Raw genomic sequence first — 19,787 nt, 5'->3', positions numbered from 1 at the left:
ACAGAATTTTATCCTTCATTTTTCACTTACTCTCAGGTCATGAGTAGTTTGCCACCTTATTAAACATTTGATACCATTCAGTTGTATAGTTTTGCATTTTTTAAGCAAAAACTTAAAACTCTTGTTCAGGGGCAGCAGCAGGCCTTGCCTGGAAGGACGCAGGCAGGCAGCTGCTGGACCTGTTGTTGAGGCAGCCATGGTTGTGTTGTGAGTGGGCCGGGCAGACTGCTTTCTGTAAATGGAGGCCCCTTGTCCTATTAGGAATAGCTGACGTTTTTTACAGGCCGGATTGTGTTCTAAATGCTTTGCGTCTGTTAACTTACACATCCTCACACACAACCACTCTATGAGGGAATGCTCTTATCATACCCATTTTACAGATGAGGAGACTGAGGCCCACAGTGTTATGTCATTTTTCCAGGGATCCACAGGTAGTAGGTGGCAGAGCCAGGATGGGAGACTGGCACCTTACCATGCAGACCATGTTAGCTGCCGCAGTCTGGCTGGGCACAATTCAGGAGCCACTTGTCAAAAGAAATGAACTTTATTTTTAGAACACACACACCACACCACACAGCTCCTCAGGAAAAACCCTCAGAGCCAAACTGCCACCACGGCTTCTCACAAGCCTCTCAACTTCCCCCACTCCTCCTGCTCTTGAGGCCGATTGGCTGGGTCACGTGGGCGGAGCCAAAAAAAAGTCCCCCAATGAGTAGCTCCGTGGTCTGAAAGGGCAGGGAAACAGCCCAATGAGCATCACCGCAGAGGAGCCAATTAGTTGGCAGCTAGAAGTTTGCTGGGGCGGCTGTGAGCCAATCATCAGCTGGCAGCTGGAAGTTTGCTGAGGCCCCTTCGGCTGTGGCTCTCAACATTTGTCCACTGTGTTATGTCATTTTCCCAGGGATCCACAGGTAGTAGGTGGCAGAGCCAGGATGGGAGACTGGCACCTTACCATGCAGACCATGTTAGCCAGATCTCAGATCACCCATTCTGGGGACAAAAGTCAGCTTCATTGTTGCAGCTGCCCACCACCTTGGTGCCTGACTTCCTGACATTCCTCTCTACATACAAAGAGTGCTGCTGGTGCAGTTGGTGCCCAGGGGTCCTGACCCTTGCATCCTGAGGACACTTTGCAGGTGATGCTTGCACCACTCAGTGTTGCACATGGCTGTCCTTTCAGGCCAGCATGGACTTTTGTACTCTGAAGGTGACATGCAGGAGCTGAGACTCTCAACTGGCAGCTCTCCAAAACTTTGCAGTGAGACCTGGTCTTTAATTGTGCAACTTCCTGATTGACAACATCTGTTCACAAGGTCTCCACTGCTGTTTATTCTCTCTTTCTCTCTCTTTTTTTTTTTTTTGGTGCCAGGTGTTGAAATCAGAGGTACTTAGCCACTGAGCCACATCTCCAACCCTTTTAAATATTTAGAGACAGGGTCTCACTGAATTTCTTAGCACCTCACCATTGCTGAGGCTGGCTTTGAACTTCCAATCCTCTTGCTTCAGCCTCCTGAGCGGCTGGGATTACAGGGTGCACCACTGTGCCCGGGGCTCTTTATTCTCTATGCTTCTCCCTTGCATTGGAAATCCAGAGCAGTCCATTAGGGGCCAACATGAGAAATAGGTGTCCAGGCCACAGCTCCAGAGACTGAGTGAAACAGCTGCCTGTACTGACAGAAAAGAAGGGGGAGCCTGGCCGAGTGGGAGGAGCTAACTTGAGCTATCTATCTCTTCCTTAGGATGTGGGGCAATCAAATAGGGGATGAAGGAGCCAAAGCTTTCGCAGAGGCTCTGAAGAACCACCCCAGCCTGAGCAATCTAAGGTAAGAGCTGTGCCTGGGGCTCCAAGGCCCACAGGGATCCTGGCCATTCTGAGCTCTCCAGGGGAGGAGCTGGCGGGGAGAGGGCTGGTGGATTTCCAAATTTGGCAGGGATTTGCTGGTGTGATTTTTTCTTTCTCTAATTTTTTTTCTTGATGTGCAAGAGGGAAACAATAAAGTACATTATTTTTAAGTGTTCAGCTCAAGGATTTTAGCAGACTCACACCAATGTAGCCACCAACTAGATCAAGATGTGACATTTTGCAGCCATTCAAGTGCCGTTGGAGGTCAGGGAGGAATTCCTAAGTCTAGATAAAACTGAAAGGAATGCTAGTTGATAGATTCCTGCCCCTTTTCCCTCATGATGGTGCTGGGACAGAGGGGACCCCTCCCCTCTGGAATTGGAGTTCCCCTTTCCCATCCCTCCTTCAGGCCTGTGGCCTAATCCTGGAGCCTTGGTGTCTCCCAAGCTCTGCCTCTGTCCCAACTGCCATTGAAGGGAGTCCAAGACGGTGGGAGTAATAGCAGGAGAAACTTCTTAGGTTCTCATTGATGGGGCCCGCAAATGTGGCAGAGTGCCCTGGCCTCCTCAGCCTCTAGTCTGCGTGTAAAAACCTGAGTTCTATGTCCTTTACCTGTCTGGACACTGCTGGAGCAGTTGGTCTTCAGTCTTGTGCTTGTCCTCAGATCCTGAGCGTGGCTCTTTAGCAGCAAGGCCTGGGCGGCCGCTGACATGACTGAGCTCTTCCATGTGCTGCCCCAGGTTGGCCTGGAAGGTGCCACATCCAGACGAGGCTTCCCCACTGTTTCGGTATTGACGCCAAGGCCAAATGTGAACCTGTCTCTAATGAGTTGTTTTCCTTCCTAGTCTTGCAGCCAACTGTATCTCCACGGAAGGAGGAAAGAGCCTTGCCAGGGCCCTGCAGCAGAATACGACACTGAAGATATTCTGGTAATGGCCAGTCATTTTGAAGGGTTGGGCCGTGGTAATTGTTCCAGGGACTGCTTACACACAGCCTGGAATCTTTACTGAAAAGGTGCCTCTCAATTGCAATGGCTCATTTAATTTCCTCCCAGAGAAGAAAAACAGCTGTTTTCAGAAACAGCTGGGGAAATGGGCCTGCAACTTATGGGTTTATGGTCTTATCCTTTTTGCCATCCTTGGCCTCAGGAGAACCAGAAGGCTGGCCACTGGAACTGCCAGGAATCCCCCCAGAACATCCTCCATATGCCTAGCAGGGTCCAGTTCCTGCCTTCCCAGGTCTCTGCATCAGCATTTGGCCTTCAGTGCCCCTGTTCACCTGTCACCCATCACCTGTCACTGGAAGCCCCAGTCCTGGCTTCTTCCTCCCTGCACTCCAGGGCACTTACTAAGTGGATGGTGCCACCTGAGAGTGCTTTTTGTTGTTCCTTTATTTACTTTCCTGTATCATAAATTCCTTATGGGTGAGCAGGTTGCATTACACCCTCTATTTCATCCACCCAGGGCCCAGTATTAGATTCTGCTCAGATGTTTACCGAAAATAATGCCAGTGTTGTCTTTATGAGTGTTCTGATGCTAGATCTACTGGACAGTAAATGCATTTTTTAATTCATTTCCCTCAAAAAAATCTTTGAACATTTTGAAAAGTAACATATGCTTTTTTTTTTGAAGAAAAAACAAGTATGACTGAAAATATTGGATGAAAGTTTGAAAGTAGGAACTGAAACTACCTCTCTCATGTTTTCTAAATATGACTTTTTTCTTTCTAACCATTTTTCTGTATATATTCAAATACATACAAAGTAGAAGAGCATTTAGCAAATGGATTTAAAAATATCTTAGCTGTCTGTTGTACATATTTGACATGTCCCTTTATGACATTAGGTTTCGCTCCTGATCTCAAATAATACTACAGAGCTTTGGTAACAAAAACAACATAGTATTGGCATCAAAACAGACAGGAAGGGCTGGGGTTGTGGCTCAGTGGTAGAGCACTTGCCTAGCATGTGAGAAGCACTGGGTTCGATCCTCAGCACCACATAGAAAAATAAATAAAATAAAGTTATTATGTTCAACTACAACTAAAAACAAATGAACAGACATGAAGACCAGTGAAATAGAATAGAAGATAAAGAGACAAACCCACATTATACAATAATTTCATTTGGGCACAGTGAAAGTGCCAAAAACATATGTTGGAGAAAAGATGGCCTCTTTAACAAATGGTACTGGATAAACTGGATGTAGAAGAATGGACCTAGATCCCGATCTTTCGCCCTGCCCAAAAGTTTAATTAAAATGGGTCAAAGACCTAGAAATTAGATGATAAACTTTGCAACTGCTAAAAGAAAACATAGTCATCCCAACACATTTTTGCAGTCTCTAACTCCCTTAACAAGATACCTAAAATTCAAAAAAATAAAACCAAGAATCAATAAGTGAGATGGAATCAAATTTAAGAGCTTCTGTACAGTAAAGGAAACAGGAGTGTGAATAGGGAATCTGCAGAATGGGAGAAAATCTTTGCCAGCTACTCCCTTGACAGGGGATGAATATCCAGAATATATAAAGAACTCAAAAAACTTAATATAAAAATCCAAATAAACCAATCAATAAATAGCCAAAAGAACAGACATTTCTCAAAATAGAAATACAAATAGTCAATGGTTGTATGAAAAAAAGTTCAACATCCCTAGCAATCAGGGAAATGTAAAATAAAACAGATTTTTGTCTCAATAAATAAATAAATAGGTAAACAAACAAACAAACAAATAAATGAAAATTTTAAGACAGAGACTCATTAAGTTGTGAGACTGGCCTCAAACTTGCCATCCTCCTGCCTTGCCTCCTGAAACCCTGGAATTACATTGTGTGCCACCATGCCTGGTAAGAGCATTCAAATACTGTGCCCTCTGCCATCTTCTTTGTTCAATCTATCTCACACTCTCTAAGGCTACACAATGTTCCATAGATGTTCATTATTTTACCAGTTCTTTAAATTATTCCAGTTTTGCATTTTGACAGCTAATATCACAGTGTACACTGCAAGGTAGAAAGCTCTGCTGTACATATCTTTGCACCTGAGTTTTGTCTTAAGGGAAATACATTTAAGATTTGGATAGTGCTGGATGCGGTGTCACATGCCTGTAATCCCAGCAGCCCGGGAGGCTGAGATAGGAGGATAGAGAATTCAAAGCCGGCCTAACAATTCAGTGAGACTGCGTCTCTAAATAAATGAGTTCCCATAAGGCTAGAGATGTGACTCAGTGGTCAAGTGCCCAGGTTCAATCCCCAGTACTCCCCCCAACCAAAAAAAAAAAAGATTTGGATAGTGATCACATGGCCCTTCAGGGGAAGACTTTTTAAAACAGTATACTATTCTATTATCCTCATTATTCCTTCATCCACTGAAAAAGAGGGTCCGACCCTAGTTACATCGTGAACTCCTTTGCTTGTCCAGACCACTGCTGGTTTTAAGAGCAATTGAGAGGCTTCCTGAACTTTCAGTCACTGAACCTGCGTCCTTTGCCACTGGCCTCAGAGCACAGCACTGAGCACACTTTACCATGCAGTTGGTGGGTTTCCCCAGGTTTTCATCTTGACTTGGACAAGCACCTGTCAGTGATGTTCCTGGGTCTTGGAGCTGGAGGAGACCCAAGTCCAGGCCCTGGCCCTGGTTCTCTGTGGCTTTCTCTTCTGTGAAATTGGAGGCTCAGTGAGGGTGAGGAGTGCAGGCTCCTGGGCAGGCAGGGGGCTACGAAGTGGGAACTCAGAGCAGGACCTGCACTAGAAATGAGTTTCCATATATGTGTGGGGTGGAGGGCTGCTAGGAGCCTGCACTCTGCTGCCTTCTCAGCAAGCAACTAGCTGCAGAGCTGGAGAGACCCAGGCCTGGTTCTGGCTTCTGTGAACTCACTAACAATGTCTTCCAATTCAACCCTCCTGAGTAATCACTTCCTCTCTTTTCTAGGCTGACCCAAAATGAACTCAATGATGAAGTGGCCGAGAGCTTTGCAGAAATGCTGAAAGTCAACCAGACATTGAAGCACTTATGGTAACTCAGCCCCAAAATTTCCAGACTGTGATTTTCATATTTTTTAAGATAAAATTGACATATACAAAATTCACTCTTTTGAGGTATATAGTTTAGAGGATTTTTTAGTATATTCACAAGGTTACACAACCATAATGATCTATTCTAGAGCATTTTCACTGCCCTGTACTCCCCAATGAAAAACCCTTGTATGCCTTAGGCAGCTATGCCCAGCCTTCCCCTCCCTCGACCCCTGACAAACACTAATTTGTCTCTGAATTTGCTTATTCTTGGCAATTCAGATAAATGTGAGCTTTTGTCTCTGTTCCACTAGCGTAAGTTTCCAAGGTTAATCTTTGTTGTAGCATGTATCAGTACTTAATTACTTTCTTATAGCAAATGATACTCCATAGTATGGATATATGTCATTTGATGGTGGTTGGGTGGTTCCTACTTTTTGACTGCGTGAATAATGCCACTGTGAGTATTTTTGCAAATGTATTTTCATTTCACTTGAGTATATACTTAAAAATAGAATTGCTGGGTCATATGGCACTTCTATGTTTAACTTTTTGAGGAACCACCAAGTGCTTTGCAAAATGACTGTTTTATGTTCTCACCAGCAACATAGGAGGATTCCAACTTCTCCATGTCTTCCTCAACGCTTGTTGTGGTCCCTCTTTTTGAGTCTAGCCATGCCAGTGGGTGTGAAGTAACACCATATTGTGGTTTTGACATGCATTTCCTGCTGACAGTGTCGAGCATCTCTTTTTGCCCCTGTTGGCCACCTGTATGTCTTCACTGAAGAAATGTCTCCACATCCTTGGCCTATTTTTAAACTGGTTTGTTTTTAATGCTGAGTTGTAGTGTTGGAGTTCTTTATGCTGGGTGCTAGACTTTTATTATTATTTTTTATTTTTTTGTAATGGGGATTAAACCCTGGGGTACTTAACCACTGTGCCACATCCTAAACCCCCACCTTTTTTTTTTTTTTTGCATTTTATTTAGAGACAGAGTCTCCCTGAGTTGCTTAAGGCCTTGCTAAATTGCTAAGGCTGGCTTTGAACTCATGATCCTCCTGTATCAGCCTCTTGAGCTGCTGGTATTACAGGCATGTATCACTGCGCCCATCTAAACTTTTATTGGACAAATGATTTGCAAGTATTTTCTCTGTGTGTTTGAGGTTTTCCTCTTCCTTGATAGCAACCATTGAAGCATAGAAGTTTTTGATTTTGATGAAGTTGAAATTTTTTATTTCCTCTTTCGTTGTTTGTGCCTTGAGAGTGTTATTTAATAAATAATAACCTAGCCAGGTGCAATAGTGCATGTCTGTAATCCCAGTGGCTCATGAGGCTGAGGCAGAAGGATTGCAAGTTCAAAGCTAGTCTCACCAACCTAGTGAGGCCCTAAGCAATTTAATGAGACCTTGTCTCAAAATAAAAAGGGAGAGGGACTAAAGATGTGGCTCAGTGGTAGAGCACCCCTGGGTTCAACCCCGGTATCAAAAAAATAAAAAAATATAAAAAGAAACCATTATGTAATCCAGGTCACAAAAATTTACACCTGTTTTCTGTTAAGTTTTATATTATAGTTTTTCTCTCATTTTAGGTCTATAACCCATTTTGAGATTTATTTATTTATACATACATACTGAGGGTTGCATCCAGAGGTGCTCTACTACTCAGCAACATCCCCAGATATATTTTTTTCTTTTTTCCATAGCTTTATTGAGGTAAAACCGAAGTACAATAAAATGCACATATTTGAAGTATGCAATTGAAATTTGATGAATTTTAACATGTATGTAATTAATAAAATCAATATAAAAAGCATTTCTTTTTTAAAATTTGAAATCAGGCGGACTGTGTTTTCTGCATGTTTTATTACATTATAAATCAATCACTTTAAGATATATAGAACCCTACATCAACTATTTCAAAATTAAATGGTGCACTTATAAATATCTCTGAGGTCAAGGAAAAAAGCACAAGAAAAGTAAATAGAAAGTGCTTTGAACTCAGTGATAATAAAAGCTTAAAATATCAGGATCTCTGGGATGAAACAGTATTCAGATGAATATTTATAACAGAGAGAAGCTAGAATAACAAATCATTTTCAAATTAAGTAGTAGGAAGATAAAAATAAGAGTAGGAGAAGAAATATATGAATTAGAGAAGAAATAATACAGCTAAACATTGATAAAAATCAAATAAGTCTAATCAAGAAAAAAAACAAGAATATAGAAATTAATATCAATGAAAGGGACCTATCAAAATAACCCTACAGATGCTAAAAGTATATTAAGGTAATATTACAATTGTATGCCAACATGGTCTATATTAGAGAAGGATCCGTGTGCTTCTGAGAAGAAGGTATATTCAGTCATTGATGAATGAAATATTCTACATATGTCTGTTAAGTCTAAATTATTATATTATTTAGTTCTATAGTTTGTTTAGTTTTTGTTTGGAGGATCTACCCAGTAGTGAGAGAGGTATGTTAAGTCACCCAGAATTATTATGTTGTAATCTATTTTATTCTTGAAATTGAGAAGTGTTTGTTTGATATATGTACATGCTTAATTGTTTGAGGCATAAATATTTATGTTTTGTTGATGTATGATTCCCTTAAGCAGTATGAAATGGCCTTCTTTATCCCTTCTGATTAATACTGGCTTGAAAACCACTTTATCTAATATGAAGATAGAAATCCCCCTGTTGGTTTACAAGATCCATGTGAAGATATGTTTTTTCCTATCCTTTCACCTTCAGTCTGGGAATGTCTTGGAGACAGCATATTGTTGGGCCTTGTTTTTTAATCCAATCTGCCAGTCTGTGTCTTTTGATTGATGAGTTTAGGCCATGGATGTTCAAGGTTATTACTGAGATATGATTTGTGTTCCCAGTCATTTTGGTTTATTTCTAGTTTTTAATTTGAATTAGTTTCTCCTTTGATTGACTGTTCCTTTAGTGTAGTTCTTCCCTTCTCTGGGTTTTCTTTTTTCATTTTGTCTTCATGGAGTATTTTGTTGAGAATATTCTGAAGTGCAAGCTTTCTGGTTGTGAAGTTCTTAAATTTTTGGTTATCATGAAAGGTTTTTATTTCATCTTTAAATCTGAAGCTTAATTTTGCTGGATATAGGATTCTTGGTTGGCATCCATTTTCTTTCAGAGCTTAATATATGTTATTCCAGGACCTCCTAGATTTGAGGGTCTGGGTTGACAAATCAGCTGATCTCCATATTGGTTTGTCCCTATATATAATCTAATATTTTTCTCTTACAGCCCTTAAAAATTCTATCCTTATTCTGTCTGCTAGGTATTTTCATTATGATGTGCCTTGATATGGATCTGTTGTAATTTTACACATTGGGGTCCTATAAGCCTCTTGTATTTGATTTCCCATTTCATTCTTTACATTTGGGAAATTTTCTGACATTATTACATTGTGAAGATTGTGCATTCCTTTGGTTTATATCTCTGCACCTTCATCTATCCCAATAAATCTTAAATTTGGTCTTTTCATGTTATCCCATATTTCCTGGAAGTTCTGTTCATGGTTTCTTAACATCTTCTCTCTCTGGTTGAGTTTATTTTTAAGGTTATATATTTCGTCTTCATTGCCTGAGGTTCTATATTCCAAGTGGCCTAGTCTTTTGGTGATGCTTTTTATTGAATTTTTAATTTGGTTTGTTTCCTTCATTTCAAGGATTTCTGTTTGATTTTTTCTTCAGAATCTCTCTTTATTGAAGTGATTATTTGCTGCCTGTATTTGTTCTCTTACAGCATCCTTTACTTTGCAGATCAATTTAATTATGTACTTGCTAAACTCCTTTCCTGACATTTCTTCCACTGTGGGATTGATAGATTCTATTAGTGGAGTATCTTGGTTTGTTTGGGGCAATTTGTTCCCTTGCTTTTTCATGTTGTTTGTGTACTACCCATCTAACAGTATGGATCTGAGGCAGTAGAGTTTCTACCCTGGGTATTTATAGTGTCCCTGAAGGTTTCTAGTACCTCACTGTTTGGGGGAAGAAAATAATAACAACAACCATGCAAACAATTTACAGCATTAAACCAATAGCTCCTACTATTTGGTTTAATGCTGTAAATTATCACAATAAACAAATGATAGGATCAGTTATTGCCTACAATAAAAACAGCAAGTTTGCAAAAGGGTTTACATTTACAAATGGTGGACGGGGAGAGAACAGAAGTGATATAGGATGTGATGGTTATGTGGGAGGAGAGAAAACAGAAGAAAAGGGTTAACGGAAGAGTGAAAGATAAAAACAGTAGAGATTGGCTGTTAGCAGAAGAAAAGTGAGAGTCAAGGGAAACAGAAGAAAAAAAAATATATATATATAAATAAACCAAAATTTAAAAAAAATTTAAAACAAAAATAAAGGAATACAAAACAAAACTAAAATATACTAAATATGCTAGTTCACACAAAAAAATCCATTTAAAATAACTAGCTTCAAAAATTCTAGAGATGAGAAGCAGAAACAAAAAGGTGACTGTATAAATGTCCATGTACCTTGAAGGTCACAATTAAACAGTGAAAAGGAATTAAAAAAAAAAGAGAGAGAGAGAGAAAACAAATCTTGATGAAAAGTTAAAAATTCTTTCCCTTGGAGTTCAAAACATTTTCAGCTTCTCTTCTCAGCAGTTTTAGGTGGATCTTCTGGAGTGTGATGTTCCACCCTCTTGATTGCTAGGCCAGGAGGAGTTCCTGGAGGCAAGGTTTAGGCTTCGGCAGGCTCCAGGCTCTTTACTGATTGCTAACTGGTCTGGAGATTTTAAATCAGTGCACCTCCAGCGCCTAGTACTTCTGGTCCATGCTGGAAGACTGTACCCCAAGGATCTCCCCTGGGTTCCATTCCTGTGCTGGAGGATCCAATCCTTAGTCCCCTACATCACCTGCAGACCCCACATTTCCTGGTCTCCAAACAACCCTTCGTGCCCCCACCCTTCTGAGTTTCTGGTCAGATGCATCTCTCTCAGCTGGTCCTGCAAGCAGTCAGATTGTAGGGGGAGGGTAGAGCCAGGTGGGTTTCTTTGACTAGTTGTTCCCTGTGTAAACCTCTTTCCGTGTTTGATTTTCTCCTGGTCACTTAAGCACACTCTATGTGGTGCAGCATGTGTTTAATGGGCCTGTATTTGGGGCCAAACTTGGGTTTGCCAGGAATCAGCCCCCTTGGCTGCTGGGCCCCCACTCAATGGCTGCAAAATGGTTTTTTCGTCTTCCACAAGCACCTAGAGAGATGGCAGCTTCTTTCCCCACACATGGGTACACATGGGTATCATGCAGCAAGTTCTTCAGGTTTGCCAGACAATGTCTTTGATATCTAATTGCTCTGTACCCAGACACACCTTGAGCCTCCCAAACTATGGGTTCCTTTAATGTCCTTATCCCTCTACTGTGCTCATGAAGGGACTGCTCTGGCTGGAGCTTCCAGCCCGGCTGGAGATCCATATGCAACAAAATGAAATTACACCTCTATCTCTCACCATACACAAAACTCAACTCAAAGTAGATCAAGGACCTAAGAATTAAACCAGAGACCCTGCGACTAATAGAAGAAAAAGTAGGCCCTAATCTCCATCATCTCAGATTAGGCCTCTATTTCCTTAATAAGACTCCTATTGAGCAAGAATTAAAGTCAAGACTCAATAAATGGGATGGATTTAAACTAAAAAGCTTCTCAGCAAAAGAAGCAATCAGTGAAATGACTAGCGAGCCTACAGATGGGAGCAAATTTTTACCACACACATATCAGAGCACTAATCTCTAGAATATATAAAGAACTCAAAAATCTTAACACCAAAAATACACCAAATAACCCAATCAATAAATGGGCCAAGGAACTGAACAGACACTTCTAAGAAGATGATATGCAATCAATCAACAAATATATGAAAAAATGTTCAACATCTATAGCAATTAGAGAAATACAAATCAAAACCACTCCAGTCAGAATGGCAGCTATTAAGAATAAAAAAGTGTTGGCAAGGTTATGGGGAAAAAAGCACACTAATACATTGTTGGTGGGACTATAAATTGGTGCAGCCAATATGGAAAGCAGTATGGAGATTCCTTGGAAAACTGGGAATGAAACCACCATTTGACCCAGCTATCCTACTCCTTGGTTTATACTCAGAGGACTTAAAAACAGCATACTACAGGGACACAGCCACATCAATGTTTATAGCAGCTCAATTCACAATAGCTAAATTGTGGAATCAACCTAGATACTCTTTCAGTAGACGAATGGATAAAGAAAATATGGTATATATACACAATGGAATATTACTCAGCATTAAAAGAGAATAAAATCATGGCATTTGCATGTAAATGGATGAAGATGAAGAATATAATGCTAAGTAAAGTAAGCCAATCCCCAAAAAGCCAAATGCTGAATATTTTCTCTGATATAAGGATTCTGATTCATAATGGGGTTGGGGGGCAACATGGGAGAAATGGAGGGTCTTTAGATAGGGCAAAGGGGAGGGAGGGGAAGGGAGGGAGGATAGGCGGAAGATGGTGGAATGAGATGGACATTATTATCCTAAGTACATGTATGAAAACATGAATAGTGTGACTCTACTTTGTGTGCAACCAGGGACATGAAAATTTGTGCTCTATTTGTGTAATATGAATGGAATTGCATTCTTCTGTCATATATAACTAATTAGAATAAATTTTTTAAAAAATTAGATTAAAAAAATCAGTTGATCAGAAATGTATGTCTAGACTCTATTCTAATCTGTTGATTAATTAATTAAGTTTTGGTACCAGGATGAACCCAGGGCACTTTACCACTAAGCCACGTATCCAGCCCTTTTTATTTTTTATTTTGAGACATGGTCACATTAAGTTGCTTAGAACCTTGCTAAGTTGGTGAGGCGGGCTTTGAACTTGTGATCCGCTTGCCTCGACCTCCCAAGTCACTAAGATTATAGGCATATATCAGCGTGCATGTATCTGTCATCATGTCAGACCTTACTGTCTTGATTACTATAGCTTCATAAGAACTTGTGAAATCAAGAAGTGCAAACCCTTTAGTTTTGCTCTTTCTCAGGTTATCTTGGCCAGTCTGGTTGCCTTGCGTTTTCATAAGTTTAGAGCCACATTGTCAATTTCTTCAAAAAGGCCAGACTGTGCTTTTACATCCATTTTCCTTCCTCTGTGTTTATCTGCTGTCTTCTCTTCTGCCCTTTCCTAGGTTGCTGGGCCAGCCCCTTCAGGGAGTGCAGAGCTTGCGCAGGGCTGGGGAGTCTTGGTTGCTGCTTGTGTGCACAGCCAAGCTGGCCCGAGCAAAGGTAGCCCTGGCAGGCCATTGGGCTTGGACTGCAGGCCTGTTAGGGACCATAGGAGCTTTCCTCTTCCTGGCCTCACACCACTTCTTGGTTGAAGGCAGGCTGCCTTGCCCCTACGGAGACATCAGGGGTGGTAGTGGCAGCCACCATGAAGGTGGCGACAAGAGAACAGTAGTTCAAGTGGATGCAGAACTCAGTGCCCACCTCCAGATTCTGCTTTTGTTCCTTCTGCAAAAATGTCCAAGTTCCACTCTTCTTCCCACTTTACAGAGACAACTAAGGCACCGGTAAGGCTTTATGGTTCTGTAGCTGAAAAGGATTGTCAGGGTCAGAGCTGCAACAGTAGCTCCTGCTTGCCATGTGGTCCTCTCCCTTCATGATGAATCTCTGTGACCTCATTGATCATGAGAGCAGAGCCCTCATGCAGAACCCCTTTCTGAGTCAGTGTCCAGGATTTCTAAGGGTTTAGTAGTAAGGAGTGAGAAGTGAACCTGGGCTGAAGGGTAGATACATCAGTGCCTCGCCCTGCATTTATTTCCTGGTTGGGTTAGAATCATCACTGCCTAGATCAGCATTTCAGGAAAGTTCAGGCCTTCCCAGCTCTACCAGAAACTTTCATTTGCATCATTGCTACTCAGCAGCGTGGGGACACTTTAAAAGGCCCCATTATCGATGCTTTACAACAGGACCCAGGAGTGGCAGCAACAGAATTGTTTCTGTGTCCTCCCTTATGGATGGTGGGAAGATGTGGTATCATTCTAGAAGACTTTGGATCCCTCAAAGAAGGGATGACCATTCAGTAGCTATTTAACATTTAAAACTGCCCTCAGTTTCCCGAGATACCCAGGAGACCTTGGATGACCTTTTACCCTGGTGATATGTTTCTTGGAATTTGTTGTTCAGATGGGTGATATCCATACTTTTTTGGTTGGGCGCTCCTATGATGAAAAAGGTCTCTCTTTCTCAGACACACACATGCACACACAAACGTATGCACTTGCCCCTACTCATGTATTACACACATGTACACACACCCCTCTTCATGTATGACATTGTCTACATCTAAGTCAACAGATGTATTATGGGCACTAAGAAAAAAAATTTTAAAGGCTGTTCATTATTCTCATGTGAGGCTACCTTAGCTTGATGAAGAGTCACAGGATCTGGTCCCCACCTCCAATCCCATCTCTGATCCTGTTGGTCCCTGCAACTCCCTGTGAAGGGGGCAGGTTTCACCCAGCATTCTGTATTGGACACAAGGTGTGCTCTTCTTTCAGGCTCATCCAGAATCAGATCACAGCCACGGGGACCGCCCAGCTGGCAGAGGCCTTACAGAACAACACTGGCATAACGGAGATTTGGTAAGGTTGTCTGCTTGCCATATTGACAGGGACTCTTGACTCAGCACTACTGTCTGTGTGTCCAGCACCACATGGGGCAGTTCCACTGACTATCCAATGACCCTCTAGAGTGGTGGTGTTGGCTTCACTATACAGATGTAGAAACTGGGGTCCTGAGCAGCAGAGAACTTGTCCACGATCACAGCAAGAGCAGAAGTAGAATTCTGCCCAGCCTCCTGGCTCTACCACCTATGCTCTGCTGCCCTGGGCCCCTGTCCTTGACCTTCATGGTGTTGCATGAGAGACTGGCTTGTGAGAGGGAGTCCTGCTGAGGTGGACCTCATGAGCCTTAGGGGTGGCTGTGCTGGTCTGGAGTTTAGAGCTCTCTCCCTCTTCCTTGGCATCCTGGGATTCAGGAGGCACCAGCAGGCTGGATTTGAGCTGATGTATGCTCTTCCTGTATTCTTGGTTCTGCTTTGAGAACATACTTATGCTAATGCAAAAAAGGAAAAAAAAAAAAGACCCTACTTTTTGCTTTATAACATCGAGCCCCATCTAGGTCTTCCTTGTCTCCCACAAGGTCCCCCCCACCCCACACTCCATAGCCCCTTGGAAACAACTCTGTGGCTGAGGTAGGCCTGGTAGATACTGGGAGAGTGGCTCATAGAACACACAGGTGTTTCCCAGTAGTCATGAGAGTCGCCAGGCCTGGACCTGCTACATGCCAGGCACCAGAGGTGCAGCAGTTAAATTGATGGCAGGAGCCCTGACTGCTCAAAGTGCTGGCCTGAGCTGAGAGCTGAGGGCCCCAGTGTGCAGACTCTTCAGTGCTCTGGATATTTGTCCTCATGACTCTGGTGTCTCCAACAGCCCCTGCCAATGTGAAGGTAGAGACCATTGTGGAGAAGCTGGCAGAGGGCAGAGCTGGGTTTCTGTAGAGGACACTGACCATGGGAGTTACGTGTCCACTGTGGCTTCTCTGAGATCCATAGGGCAGCCTCACCATGACCCCAGTCCTTCAGCTCAGGGGGTGCTTGCCTATTAGCTACTTCCTCCCTTCAAGACTTTCACAGCCAAGAAAAAAAATCAAAGTACAGTCTTCAGCCTTGGATCCTTGAATAGCATTTTACTTTGCTTTGGAACTGGTCAGTGGAGCAAAAAAGCAGTCTGGTGATTTGCAGATTGTATTATTATTATTATTATTATTTTGGCACTGAGGGATTGAACTCAGGGCACTTGACCACTGAGCCACATCCCCAGTCCTATTTTGTATTTTATTTAGAGACAGGGTCTCACTGAGTTGCTTAGTGCCTCGCTTTTGCTGAGGCTGGCTTTGAACTTGCAATCCTCCTGAGCAGCTGGGATTACAGGTGTGTGCCACTGCACCCAGGGCAGCTTGCATTATTTTCAAATAAAATTGAAAAGGAAAGAATATTGGGCTACGACATGCATAGCAGGGTGTTCTAACTTCAGGCATGCATGTGGGTGAATTTAATTTCTATTTGGGGACATGGTCAAAAGCATTTTAAAAAAATGCTGTTGTAGAGAATGGAGCCTAGATCCAATATGACAACGCTGGCATCTATGCCCATGAGGCTCTCACAGCTGGCTCTTCTGCCTGGAAAGTGCTGGAGAGCTCCAGAGCGTCTGGCCTGCAGGCATCTCCAGCTACACTCACACTGTGACCTCTGCCCTGGGATGGCTCTGCTTCCTGTTGATTCTGTGTCTGAGGACCGAATGCAGAGAGGAGCAGTTTGCAGACCACAGTTGGCCCACACTCTTTTTCCAAGCTGGTTGAGACAGTTGTCTGTAGCTGCTTTAATTTTGCCAAGCTTGAACACATGCATTTTGTCCCTCAAGGCCACTGTTCCTACACAAGGAACTATCTGGGTAAGGCCAAGGGTCTTTGGCTTCAAGGCATGCTATCCAGAGAGTAAACACTTGTGTTCAGGTGGAGAGGGTGGACTGGCCATCAATCCAGACATGTGACAGGACAGGTGGCTCAGGTACTGGCCTTGGGGACATCTTCCCTTCAGTTCCTAGCTTGTGCTGGGAGCTACCAAAGGGTATTTCTCTGTGCATGGCTTCTAAGGACTAGGCCTGGTCCAGGAGCTGCCACAGCAGGCCATAGGGCTGTGCTGGACTGGGAGGGGAGCTGTGGCTCCTGGGGCTTAGGGACACTGCGCTTGAGGCCACTACTGACAAGAGCATCTTCTTGGACTTTTTTTCTACTGACATTTATTTATTCAGTAGAGTTCTTGTGTTTGAAGACGGAGCTCCCATGAGGCAGTGTCAACCCTATGAGCTCCTGAAGGGGGAGAGCCTGTGTAGTAGTTACAGCTGGGTCCCCAGGGGCTAGTGATGCATCTTTCATTCATTCCTTGAGGAACACAGTGCTTGAGCACCAGGCACCGCTAGTGCCGAGCATCTGTGGTAAATTGGATCTTCCCTCTTGGGCTTACTAGCTAGTGAGGGAGAGGCAGATGAGGGGGGAACTCATTAAGGAGTTATGTAACTATCATTGTGAGGGGTGCTCCTAGGGGGAAGGCCAAAAGCAGGTGTCCAGGAAAGGTCTCCTAAGGAAGTGGCATTTAAACGAAGCCACGGGGACCAGTGTGCAGCTCAGAGGCAGTGCACTTGCCGAGCATGCTCAAGGCCCCGGGTTCTACCTCCAGTATCAAGAAACAGGTGAGTAAGTTAGTCAGCTAGGCTGGGAGGGAAGGAGAGTGTTGCAAGGTAGGGAGAACAGCATATGCCCAGGCTCTGGGAAGGAGGGAGTGTGGTGTCCACAGAGAACGGCAAGAAGCTGCCGCATTAGAAGGTTCAGACTGTGTGAGAGGGTAAGGGGAGGCAGAGGAGACAGGCAGAGCCCAGGCCATAAAAGATCTGTGAGTTACATATCATGTATTTTGGTTTTTATCCTAAAAGTAATGGAAGGTTCATTGAAGGGTTTGATGCAGGAGAAGGATGTGGTCAGATTTCCAAGGCATAGGGACCACTTAGGTCCCTTCTGGGAAACTTGATTTGAGACTAGGGCACTTATGAAGGGCCTGACAGGGGGATACTGCAGTGGTCCAGGTTGAGAGCAGATGGGTGCCCAGCCCAGAGTGTGGAATGGAGGCCACAGAGAGATTCCAGGCAGGGATTCTAGGGATGGCTAGGAGGAGGAGAGTGTCAAGGTGGACCCCGGGTCCTATCTGACACAACTGATGAAGGGAATCCTGGGAAGGTGTTATCACATTGAGGTGCCTGGAAACTCCAAGTTGAAGACATAAGGTAGGAAACAGGCTCCGCTGACCTCTGAATGAGGCTGTGGCAAAGATGAGAAGGCCTGAGGAAAAGGCCTGGCCCCAAGTCTGGAGGAAACTCAGTAGTCAGAGGTCACAGAGAGTACAGGAAAGGAGGCTGAGGCAGAGTGCTCAGATACAGGAGAAACCCGGAAAACATGACATCAAGCCCAGGCAAGGTAGTGCTTCAAAGATGGAGAGCTGGCTCTGGAGCAGCAGGATCCCAAGTTTGAAGCCAGCCTGAGCAACTTGCTACAACCCTGTCTTAAAATAAAAAAGACTGTGGGGATGTAGCTGAGTGGCAGAGTGCTTGCCTAGCACGCAATGTTCATGGATTCAATCCCTGCTACTGCAAAAAAAAAAAAAAAAAAAAAGGGGGAAACTGTTAGGATAGTCAAATGCTGCCTGTGAAAGCCCAGAAGACAAGACCTGAGAAAAATGTCACTAAGTTCAGGCTTTTGGAGGTTCTAGGTGACCTTAGTGAGATGCCCAGTTATGAAAGCAAAAGTGACTGGAGAGGATTAATGTTAGTATCAAAGCACCACTTGAATAGAGCCTGTTCCTTACCTTGAGGGCTGTGTTATGCTCAAGAGTGAGTTAGGGACACGGAAGGAGCATCCAATAGTCCCCAGTGCTTTCCTGTGTGTAAAATTTGTTTTTCTCAGGATGGGGTTGTGGCTCAGTGGTAGAGCACTTGCCTTGCACGTGTGAAGTACTGGGTTCTATTCTCAGCACCACATAAAAAAATAAACAAAAGTTATTGTGTCCATGTACAACTAAAAAAATATATATATTTTAATTATTTTTCTCCTTCTACTAGTCTAAATGGGAACTTGATAGAGCCAGAGGAAGCCAAAGTCTTTGAAGATGAGAAGCGGATCATTTGTTTCTGAGAGGACTTTACTATGCTTGGGTCTTCGCCCTGGAAGACCCCGTAGCAGCTGCTGCCACCCTGTGCAGTCAGGGCAAGCAGGCTGCGACCCAGGGCATGCGGCCAGGGGCCTGTTGGAGCACACTCCTAATGATGCAGGCCCACCTCCGTGGTGATGTCCACCCTAAGCTGTTAGGGTGTTGCAGAAACAGTGTGCACCCTGTGAGCTGCGGTAGTCACTGCAAAACAGTATCAGGTTTTCTATACTATGAAGACTTCGTTGTGTATCTGTAATTATTTTATCCAAAGCTGGAGGAATAAGACTGAAGAGAAAAGGCCAGCCTCAGCTGGCACAGATGCCTGCCCTAAGAACCAGAGCCAGTGTGTTGACCGCTGCTGTCTTCAGGGGAGAGTGGAGGACCTGGTGCAGAGTCAGTGCCAAGCTTCTCGGAAAGAAGGTTCTCAACGCACAGGAAATATCCACCCTCCTTAGTACTTCCCCACGTACTGATGTCCCCTTCATGGCTGTGGATACTGAAGGGTGTAGGATGTGGGGATGTGGCTCATCCAAGGTCCTGTGGGGAGCTGGTGTCAGGAGCTCATCACAGGCTTCTCAGTCCTGAGTCTGTGTGCTGACAAGATAAGAGGATGCTCTCTAGGCCAGTCTAAGAGGAAGACAGTGACAATGCCTTCATCACATAGAGCTTCAAGTCTGGCCTCTACCTGTCCCAACTGCACTCCACAGCTAATGTGCCTGCCCAGGAAGAAGCATGGACTCCTGTTCTCCAGAGGGATAGGCATGACTTGTCTTGGTGGCCCTGGCACTCACACCACACAGAAGCTTTTCTCTACATTGCCCTCTTAGGAAGAGAAGTCTCAGCCAGGCGTGATGGCACACTCCTGTAATACCAGTGTTTGGGGAGGCTGAGGTAGGAGGATTGCAGGTTCAAAGCCAGCCTCAGCAAAAGCGAAGCACTAAGCAACTCAGTGAGACCCTGTCTCTAAAATACAAAATAGGGCTGGGGATGTGGCTCAGTGGTCGAGTGCCTCTGAGTCCAATCCCTGGTACCAAAAAAGGAAATGAAAAAGGGAAGTCTCTTCCTGCCCCCCAACAGCTGGGGGGGGGGGGAA

At 43.8% G+C, this 19,787-nt stretch overlaps 1 protein-coding gene across 3 annotated transcripts in view; it reads left to right on the top strand.

Moving 5' to 3' along the window:
* Nod1 (nucleotide binding oligomerization domain containing 1) overlaps positions 1–19,787 on the top strand; it is a 62,514-nt gene that overhangs the window by 32,772 nt on the left and 9,955 nt on the right. For 2 of the 3 annotated variants that reach the window (XM_048786412.1, XM_015490186.2), the window contains 5 exons: positions 1,740–1,823; positions 2,689–2,772; positions 5,774–5,857; positions 14,436–14,519; positions 18,606–19,773. In XM_048786412.1, the coding sequence (XP_048642369.1) occupies positions 1,740–1,823; positions 2,689–2,772; positions 5,774–5,857; positions 14,436–14,519; positions 18,606–18,678 (409 nt within the window). In that variant the 3' untranslated portion in view covers positions 18,679–19,773. Of the gene's footprint in view, positions 1–1,739; positions 1,824–2,688; positions 2,773–5,773; positions 5,858–14,435; positions 14,520–18,605; positions 19,774–19,787 lie in introns of those variants that run through there. The other variant, XM_015490187.2, reaches the window with a different exon arrangement.

Source organism: Marmota marmota, unplaced genomic scaffold, assembly GCF_001458135.2.
Source record: "Marmota marmota marmota unplaced genomic scaffold, marMar, whole genome shotgun sequence".
Lineage (NCBI taxonomy): Eukaryota > Metazoa > Chordata > Mammalia > Rodentia > Sciuridae > Marmota > Marmota marmota.
The sequence above is the reverse complement of the archived record's forward strand: the minus strand, read 5'-3'. Positions and strand labels throughout refer to the sequence as shown.